Source organism: Helianthus annuus, chromosome 9, assembly GCF_002127325.2.
Source record: "Helianthus annuus cultivar XRQ/B chromosome 9, HanXRQr2.0-SUNRISE, whole genome shotgun sequence".
NCBI classification, from domain to species: Eukaryota; Viridiplantae; Streptophyta; class Magnoliopsida; order Asterales; family Asteraceae; genus Helianthus; species Helianthus annuus.
Genome location: NC_035441.2, coordinates 3,503,521 through 3,513,745, shown reverse-complemented (window position 1 = coordinate 3,513,745; position 10,225 = coordinate 3,503,521). Strand labels below are relative to the sequence as shown.

At 33.1% G+C, this 10,225-nt stretch overlaps 1 protein-coding gene across 1 annotated transcript; it reads left to right on the top strand.

The window, feature by feature from the left end:
• The first annotated feature begins 1,601 nt into the window (after nucleotides 1-1,601).
• LOC110875164 (putative transcription factor bHLH041) lies at nucleotides 1,602-4,520 on the top strand. The gene is made up of 7 exons (XM_022123364.1): nucleotides 1,602-1,717; nucleotides 1,834-1,958; nucleotides 2,039-2,145; nucleotides 2,250-2,264; nucleotides 2,527-2,592; nucleotides 3,047-3,718; nucleotides 4,086-4,520. Exons 1-7 carry the CDS (start codon nucleotides 1,602-1,604, stop codon nucleotides 4,518-4,520), a joined length of 1,536 nt encoding a protein of 511 aa, XP_021979056.1.
• The last annotated feature ends 5,705 nt before the right edge of the window (nucleotides 4,521-10,225 follow it).

Sequence of the window (10,225 nt, the reverse complement as noted above, 5' to 3'; positions counted from 1 at the left end):
GGGTTGAATAAATATGATTTATGTACCAAATAATAAAAAAATATAGTTAAAAAAACTAACGGATTTTTTTTTATATATTTAAAGTAGGATAAGATTGAATATTAATCTGAACTAACGGATTTTTTTATATTTAAAAGTAGGATAAGATTGAATATTAATTTTTATTTATTTAGTTAATATAAGATTGAAAAATAATATACGATTGAATAGGTGGGAGGTTGTATTATGATAAATCTGTTAACCGTACTGAATGATAAAGATAATAGTGATTGTTGAACAAATTAATTAATCGGATTTAACAGAAACATTTGTGATGTTAGGCGGATTTTTTTTAATTATTTGAAAGTTAATATCAACTTTGGAATTCGAATGAATTCTTATTAGATTTGATTATTGATAATAAAAATTTGAATTAGATTAGATTTTAGATTTGGTTAAATACTATTAATAATAAGAATTTGTATTAATTTAGATTAAATATTATTATTTTTAGTATTATTAATAATTTTAATCAATTAAATGAGAGAATAACAAGTGTCCCAAAACAATATAGATAATCCGAACAATAATTTACATTGTGAACAATTGTTCACATTAATTATGAACAATTATATAATAATTGAGATATTATTATGTTATTATATATATAAAAAAAATGGTTTGGTTGGGTTGGTGGTAATTTATTTTTCTTTTACATTTTGTTTAATTTATTTGTTTTAATTAGTGGAGGTAAATTAGGCATCTTGCTAACACTTTAATAAAAATATTAAACTAAGTAATTTTTCGTTAATCAGTCAATTAATCGCTAGTCGGCCGGATAAAAATCGGCGATTTCAGCCAAATTCCGACAAAAAACTTGTATATTCCAGCAAAAACTTCTAAATTCCGGCCAGTTCCAACCAATTCATGGGAATTCCAACAATTAATCTTGTATACTTAAAAAAAATGAGTTGAGTAAGAGTTAAAAGCTAGCTACTTAAAATATTATTTATAAAAATGTGTATATGTATACATCAAAATGAAAATTACATATAAATAACCCGATCCTATTAATCCCGAGTAGTCGCTAATCCCCACCTCACCCCGACTAGCGACTGAGAAGTTCTCCAACCTAACCATTTCATCCATTTAAGGATGAAAAGTGTGTGTTTTTCGCAATTAGTTACCCACAAATCATAAACTTGATCCGCGTATAAACGTCCACTATAATAAAAGAAAAGGGTATTAAAGTTTCAAAAGAAAACGAGTGAAAAGACGTGGTACATACTAATATACACAGAGAAAAAAAAGATATAACCATTTTAAGTATATTATCATTATATATTATATTATACTTCATCTTCCACAAACACATTTTTCTCTATCATCTCTCTCTCTTAAGTGTGTGTGGATTTGCTAAGTCAAGATGATTAATTTGTAATGTGTTCACATAACTAATGGACCATGCATGGAAGAAAAAAAGCCTCATAGAAGCTCCATGGATGAGTTCCCATATGACAAATTCACCACTGACCATTCTTATTCCATCACATATATACTCACACATGCACACCAATTCGTAAAGAGTACAATAACATTTCTGTAAAGATACTTCTTTGAAAATGGACTCCATTTTCAATCTTGAAGAAGCCGAAAGATCTACTTTGCTTCGAAAAATCATCCAATCTTGCGGTTTCACTTACATTTGCCTTTGGTCTCACTTTCCCCATCATTCCAAGTACATCTCTCACTCTACTTTGATTCTCTTTATATATGCATACACACACACACACACACACTCACACATGTGCCTGATGCTTAATCCTTCTTATATCCATGAAAAAATCATCACAGTTGCTTGATCTTCATTGATGGAGTTTACAAAGAGGAAAACAATCAAGCAAACTCACCATCTGTGAGTCTTGCCATGAGATCTTTTCTTGACTATAAGAAGTCAGTGTTCTTGATGGATAATTACAGTGGGTAAGAACAACAAAACTCCAATATTTTTTCTATAATTAGTATTATTTGAACTTAGTTATATGTTTTCAATATAGAGAGCGAGTTCCAGGGTTTGCATTCATGCACAATCTTGCATACACGGAGCATACAGGGTTGGAGCTTTTAGAAATGGCATCAAGTTCAGCACAACTACAGTTTTATCAAGTAAGTACAATATAATTGCATACTTTCAGAAAAAAAATGTAATTTCTTGATTCATGCATGCAAGAGTTGAAGCTACATGTAACCTTCATTTGAATTACTTGCAGGAAGCTGGGATTAAGGTATGGAGCATTCAATTGATATACATTAGACTCAGGATTCGACCTTTTTTGCCCGTTTAGTTTCGTTTTCATCATAGATTTTCACCTAAAAGTGCTAATGCTATCATTTGTTCTTCCATCAAGATTTCGAAAGAGTAAAAGCTCGGATCAACCTAAAAAATACACCCTAAAAAAGAAATGAAATGGGCTAACACTTAACCGAACGATTTGTTTCCGTTAATTGCTTGATCACCCAAACATTGATGATAAACTTCCATGACAGACCGCAATTTTTATGGGGTGCAAGAATGGAGAGATTGAACTTGGCATGTCCAATGGCTCATCCCAAGTTAGAAATCTAATTCCTTTTTTACACATTATTTACTTTTGTTTTCTTATTCACTTCTAAGGATGTGGGAATATGTTGTAGTCACGTAGAGGTTTCAGGTTCAAACCTAAGCACCACCCACCAGGGCCGGAACCAGAAGGGGGTCAAGAGGGTCCGTTGACCCTTCGGTCACCGGAACTTTTTGAATTTTTATTTATAAATTTTGAGTTTTTGAAAAACAAACTTAGAGATGGACCACTTAATTTGAACCATCATAGAATACAAGCTTATGATGACCCCCTAACTAAATCGTTCTGGATCCGCCACTGCCACCCACCTACCATATGACACAATGATTTACACATCTCGTGTGGGACTTGGGACTGGTTGGTGGGGGTGCTTAATGGTGGTGAAATAATTTGTTCTTTGTAATCAGTTTTCTTAATCTTTTATAATTTCATGGGTTTGAATGTAGGTTAACGATGAATTCGAGTTAAAGAAGTTGTTTCCTGGTGATTTCCCACAAGAAGTGCTTCCCCAACCACTTGATCAAGCTAGACCTTCATCTTCATCATCATCTTTAAGATCATTGTCAATGGAAAACAACGTAGATTGTCCGCCTTTTCTCTTCAACATGCTTCATACATCTTCTTATATGCCAGAAATATCTTGTTTCAATGAACCATTTTCAAATCAGCAAATGCCAAATCAAACACCATCTTTTTCAACAATGGGATCAAAAGATCCTCTTCAACAAGCTCTAATTCAATTTAGAGCTAATCAATTGATACCTTCAAGGGAACATGAAGAAGCTGCAATCACAAGAGCAATTCTTGCAGTCATTTCTCCTCCTCCTCCTCCTCCTTCCTCACACCAGCTTCAAGCTTTGCAAGCTGCTAGCGTATTTAAGAGATATCAACCATATTTAGGACCTAAACGAGTTCACAATCGACAAAATCTCAAGAGGAGACTACATTTATTCTATAAAAATCTTCGTGAAGTGCGAGACCAACAAGAAGATCTAATGATCCATACAACCCGATCAACAAGCAATCAACTTCAACACATGATATCAGAGCGAAAAAGACGAGAAAAACTTAATGAAAACTTTCAAGCTTTGAGATCACTACTTCCTCCAGGGTCCAAGGTATGTAACTTTAAAGTTACATTTGTTTGTTATTCTATAGACGTGAAGTAAACAATACTCAAACTCGTATATATCCATGCCATTTCATATCCCACCATATACCCATGAAGCGGTGAAATTAATAAACCCTAATTTAGCTCCACATGTATAGCCATTTGTCTCACTAAAAACATAGAAACCCTAGCAATGTTTTGTTTCTACATAATAAAATTGTGAACTTTAATCTTCTAAAAGAAGACAATCTTCTTTAATCCTTTCTACTTCGAGAAAGTTTACAAAACTTTAAATTATATAAACTTGGTTTTATTAGTTTGGCTTTACAAATTAAATACTTGTTCATTATTTGAAGATTAAATATTCTTTTTAGAAGGATAAGTCATCGGTGTTATCAAACATAAAGGAGTACATAGTTTCTTTGAAATCTCAAGTTGAGGAGCTTAATAAAAGAAACAAGATTTTGGAGGCTGAGCATTCAAGGAAACAAATACTTAACCAAGATTTTGGTGGCTTTTCCGATGAGAGACTAAACGTTCGAATCATCGATTTCAATGAATCAACTTTGGACTCACGAAATGTTAACTTGGAGGTGAATGTAAGTGGGAATTTGATAATTAGCGATTTGGTGGTTCGGGTATTGGAGTTCATGAATCAAGTCGAGAATGTAACTGTAATGTCAATAGACGCTGGGACACGAACGTTGGAGACACAAGTTATCATGAATCAGGTTGTTCTGAGATTGATAATTCAGGTAAATTTTCAAAGCAAACATATCAATCATTCTTGTAAAACATACAAAATATAAGCAATATTGAAGATTGAACATATATAATATTAATGAATGTTGTGACAATTTATAAGAGAAAGTATAATGTACTTCACGCCTTAACGTACATTAACGTACTTCACGAAATATATAACATGCGTAATTATTTTTTTGATCAAAATAACGTGCGTGATTTTGGATCCCATGCGTGATTATGTGGTCACATGCGTGATTATGTGGTCCCATGCGTGATTATATGTTCCATGCGTCATTATACCCCTGATCCAACGGTTACCATTGTCTCCTACGTGAAGTATGATAAGACGTGAAGTATGTTAACCTTTCTATATATATATATATATATATATATATATATATATATATATATCGTTCAATACTTATGATTTTAACTTCATCATACGCCATCTAAGAAGCTTCTTCTGATTACAATACATATTGGTATTTCTATTTGTACTCATTAGATTTAAAAACACGATTAACTATTAATTAAACTAAAGATTTTGTATGATACTTCAATCTTAAGAATAACACCAATTATCTGAAATAAATATTGGCGACAAGATATTAACCGTTTATTGCACATGCATAGCGTTAGACCAAGCGTACTGAGGCGTGTTCCCCCCTGATACCGCCCGAAAACGCCGGAAAACGCCCGGCCCCTCACTACGCTAGGCGTTTTGGGGCGTTTTTTATTTGAAAAAAAATGAGTTTGGCGTTTTATTTATAACGCTGTGCACCCATTTCACCATCTAATCAGATGGTGACACCTGGAAATGGTGCCGGAAGGAGACGATTGTGCCGGAATTGGCTGTGTGGTTAGCCGGAAAATGTTGCCGGAAAACCTGCAACTTTGGTCCCTGTAGCCGTTTTATTATAAAGAAGAAGATGGGGTTTAAAAGGTTTAGTTTTGACAACTTTGGTCCCTGTAGTTTAGATATGGTTTTAAAGATGGAGATAACTTTTGAATTCTTTTTTTAAAAATTATGTGAAATGAAATTAGAAAAAACGAAAACTAGTGTTTTTTTTTTAATTTAATCGGATTTTAATTTTTTTATTTCTAGTATTGTATTTTTTTTTAAATTTAATGAAGTATTTAAAGTTAAAAAAAATAATATTTGGGAAATGATTGCATGGGCGTTATTGGAATAATGCCCCACTACACCACTTTATGCTATAATGCTCCATACTGACTGGTAAGACACGTATCGAATAATGCCCTATGGTGAGGGCATTATAACAATTTACCACTACACATGGTCTTACAGTTAAAAATAATGATAAGAATTAATAATTCGACAATAGTAAATTTTCTAGAAACATTTTACAAAAAAAATATATATATATATATATATATATTTTGTAACATGAAATACCAAAAGCAAGAACAATTCAAATATGTGAATACAAGTTCAAAGGATAGAATGCTTTTTGCAACATCATATATCGTTTTTCCTTATAACTTTATTATAGAAAAAAAATACATTCTTTAGAATAAATGATATGAAAAATTATGTCCTAACTAATTCCTATTTTGCTTTACGTTTATTATATATATTTTGTTTCAATAAAAATGAAATAACTGATTTACTATACAAGTCCGATGGATAGTTCCTTTGTAAAAGAAAGTTATTTGCTCAAAATTATTATTGATTAACAATATCTTTTTTTTTATGTAGGGTGAATATTGGAACAGAACAAGCTTCCAAGAAGCACTAACTAGGGTTCTTGATGACCTGGCACAATAACATTGTTTTTTTTTTTTTTTCACGTGTTAGTAATTATGTGTTGGATAAAGTAAGAAAAACTAACCATTTATGTGTATATGCATATCGAGTTTCGTTAGTTTATTTTTATGTTTTGTTTTCAACTTTTCAAGGTACGCAAGTGGAGATGTAAACCCAATAATCAGACAGTGCATCGTTTTCCTAAAGTATTTTATTTTGGAATTCGTTAGTTTATTTTTATGTTTTGTTTTCAATTTTCAAGGAACGCAAGTTGAAATGTAAACCTAACTAGAATTACTGACCCGCCGCATTTGCGGCGGTGATTCTTTAGTTATAACTAAGTCGATTTAGGACGCGCACGTTATGTTGAACCTGTCAAACGGGAAAAAAATAGACGATGTAAAAACGTTCATCCACACATGCACGCTGCGTTGTGTTAACTCGCAAAGTTTAGAACGAAACGTGAAAAATGCTAAACCATAGACGCACGTTGCGATGTTTTAAGTCACAAAATTCATAACGAAGCATAAAGCGAAAAATTTGCGTAAAATGAAAACTATAAAGGACCAAAATTGAAAGTATGTTGGGATTGAACCCTACCAGAGGAACAGATAATGTAAAGCCAAAACCGGATCACATCAGAGGACTACAATAAGCAGCAGTTTACTCTTTGCTTTCCCTTGACAGTGGTATTCTAACAGCTGATGGATCTTAAGTACTGCTCATTACAACAACTGATGAATCAAACACTGATGAAACTCTAAAGACTGCTGAAGACAAACACTGTTGCTCTATCTACTGTTGTTTCCTAAGTACTGTTGAAGACACAAGCACTGCCCACTCAAAGACTGATCACCTTTGAAGAAAGCACTGAAGTTCAACATCAGCGCTCAAGCTACAACAGTGGAACGTGAAGCAGTTGTTATCTCTTGTCTTGAATTGTACTGATAATAAGATGTTGCATGTCAGTAGTTTGTTTAGAATAGTGTATATAGGTTGTTAGTTTGTTAGATGTCACTATCATGGTGACGTCAGCTAAGATGCTTCAGTGGTTTGGTTTGCCTATAAATGGAGCGGTACTCTGTACTGTTACATTTGATCGTTTTGAGTGAGTTCTTCTCCTCAATTCAATCCTTCCATATTGTGCAACCAACTTTGGGGTATCAGGCTGAGGGGGAGCTTAGTTCCGTAAACATGCTGTAAACATTTACTTTGTATCTCAATCATTCAACTTAATGAAAATCATTTGTTTATCAAACTATTTCTCTCTTTGGTTGTGTTTACAAAGTTTGTATCCATTTCCGCTGCACTTTACATAATTTCATATATATTTTGAATGTTCATTTTATACAAACAAAAACAATCATGACAGCCTCCGATCCTAACAATTGGTATCAGAGCCTGGACAGTCAAATTCGATCTAACAATCAATTTGACATAACAGTCCAGCTCACAATTCATTGATACTAAGGTTGGTCGTATTTTAGTTGAAAAACAGAGTAACAAGAAATCACGTTCAAAGTGATGACTCAAATGCTCTGTAAAACAACCAAGATGTCATAAGATTCACAAATCTCATACAGCTGGTGATATCATGCACAAATCCTTCATAGTTTCCAGATCTGGAAACTTATCTGGCAACTATGGTATGTTGATCTTCATACAAAATTGATTTCAACTGTTGTTATGAAATTTGTGATGTTTTTTATCATATTTTACACTAAAGTATGTACCTCAGATCAGCAAAACTTATGTTCATATAAACATTAGTGCCTTGCTAACATAGAAAGAGGGAAATAAAGCTTTAGTCAAAATTTCTTATGTGTTAAAAGGCTAGTTGAGAATCCACAAAAGGACCAAATCAACTTTGTCAAAACACATTAAGAAAATAAGGTGTCAAAACAGTCCAAATCATATGTAATGTGAGATCTGGTAATAAAACATGTACAAATGTGGCTAGATCTTTCAAAACATTAATTCAAAATGATTTTGGACTAAACTTCTTCAAAATAACATCTCCCAGTGAGTATTCCTGAATATGTGAATGGGAAGGGTAAAAAGGGAAAAAGAAAATGAACAAATCTCAAAGTGTGGTTATCTCAAAACTTTTGAAATCAAAAGGAAAAAGTATAAGCATAAAACACTTATGAGGTCAAAGTTGGGTAAACAGTGGTCATCATGCAACTGTGTGCTTTCATCAAATACAGGAATCGTTCAGGTAACTATGGCATCTCCAGTGATTGTTCTTAAAAGAAGAATTTACAATCAATTGTCAAGAAAATGACCCCAAACAATGGTTAAAATAACTTGAGAATGATATGATCATGAACTTATTTGAAAGGCTGTCAGATCCTTTTGATAATTTTCAAAACATCCTTTAATATTTTTTTAAAGGTGTTTGTCTCTAAATAAAACCAGATACATATTACTTTTTATAAAATATTTTTTGTACTTTTACTCATTTTTGATAGTAAAAGTTCTTCTCTGGTCAGGATGCAATTTCCTTATTTTTGTGTGAAATTACTATCCTAAATCTGATCAAAAGGAAATGGCACACATATCAAGGTCATGTCAAGCTCAAGTTTGGTTATCACAGATCATGAATTGATTGCAAATTGATTTTGAACTACTGAGATACTCATGTTCTAGTTCAAGTAATTAGACACAAAATGAGTAGCCCTAGAAGAAATGTCTTCATCATCTGGGATGCTAAACCACTGTTTGGAATAATGGACATTTGGCAAAACCTTGAACAAAATTTCTGTAGATAACTACTGGCAATTTAATCTTGATAATATACATCTAGAATGTATTTTGTTAAGAATAGCATCTCTGGTGCTCAACAGATGTTAGATAAGATATTGTGCTTTCACAAGACAAAATCAATTTCTACATCTGAACAAGCAGATGCTAACATTATTTGTCAAAAGTTAAAACACTGCTGCACTATCAGTTGCTGCAATAAAAGTCTTCATTTTATTTTCTACCACTGTTGTACCTAAAAAATGATGTTGTGCCTCATCATCTACTCTCTAAAGTCTGTCCACTGCTGATAGTTAACCTCTGCTCTTCAAAAACATTGATGTTTAAAATTATTGTTCCATCCACTAATACACCCACTACTTCATTTCATTACCGTGATGCTTGATCCATCAGTGGTTGTCAAAAAAACTGTCCTCCATTATTTACCATTTCATCAGGGGTTGGCACGTGGTCAGTTTTTAGCCATCAGATCATTATAACCGCTGCCACATCAGCATTCACTTTTTCCCTAAAATAAAACCCTGATTAAACCCAAACAGGGGCTCACACTGTCGAATTGAATTCCAAAAGTTCTTTTCTCAAAGCAGTTTCCCACTCTTCTTCACAAAAACTCCCTTCGATCTTCTTCATCAAAAATGACGAAACCAAAATCGAAGTCAAAATCAAAACCATCTTCTTCCTCCACCCCAACAGACGCCACTCAAATGGCCGTCGAAACCACAGAAATCCGTTACAAAGCCCCTCACAATTATGTGGGAATACTCACAAAACCCACAACTGACAACACCTTCGACTCCATCATTGACATCTTATCTGCATCAAAGTACAAAACTTTGATAACAGCAGACGCTCCCATTTATCTTCAAACCCAGAGAGAGTTCTGGAAAAATGCCACCCTTGAAAAACAAGGAGACGTCATCACAGCCATCAACTCCTCGATACAGGGTAAGAAGGTTCAAATCTCTCCAAAATCCATTTCTGAAACCTTTAAACTCGATGATTTGAAAGGAAAAACCTCATTTTCTAAAGACGAGTTGAAAAAGGATTTCATAAACAGGGGCTATGTAGAGCAACCTAAAAGGGATACCTTACAAAAAGGTTATTTTCCTTCTGCACCCAGATTTTTATTTCACACACTACTAATGTGTGTTTCTAATAAAACAACATCTTTTAATGAAATACCAACAAAAATTCAATGCCTGGGGTATGCAATTTTAAACAATGAAAACTTTAATT

What these genes read in the sequence shown, in the direction of transcription:
- LOC110875164 (XM_022123364.1), top strand. Translation starts at nt 1,602, where the DNA reads ATGGACTCCATTTTCAATCTTGAAGAAGCCGAAAGATCTACTTTGCTT. An exon ending in CACTTTCCCCATCATTCCAA is followed by an intron (nt 1,718 to 1,833) that starts GTACATCTCTCA and finishes AAATCATCACAG; the next exon opens with TTGCTTGATCTTCATTGATG. An exon ending in TGTCCAATGGCTCATCCCAA is followed by an intron (nt 2,593 to 3,046) that starts GTTAGAAATCTA and finishes GTTTGAATGTAG; the next exon opens with GTTAACGATGAATTCGAGTT.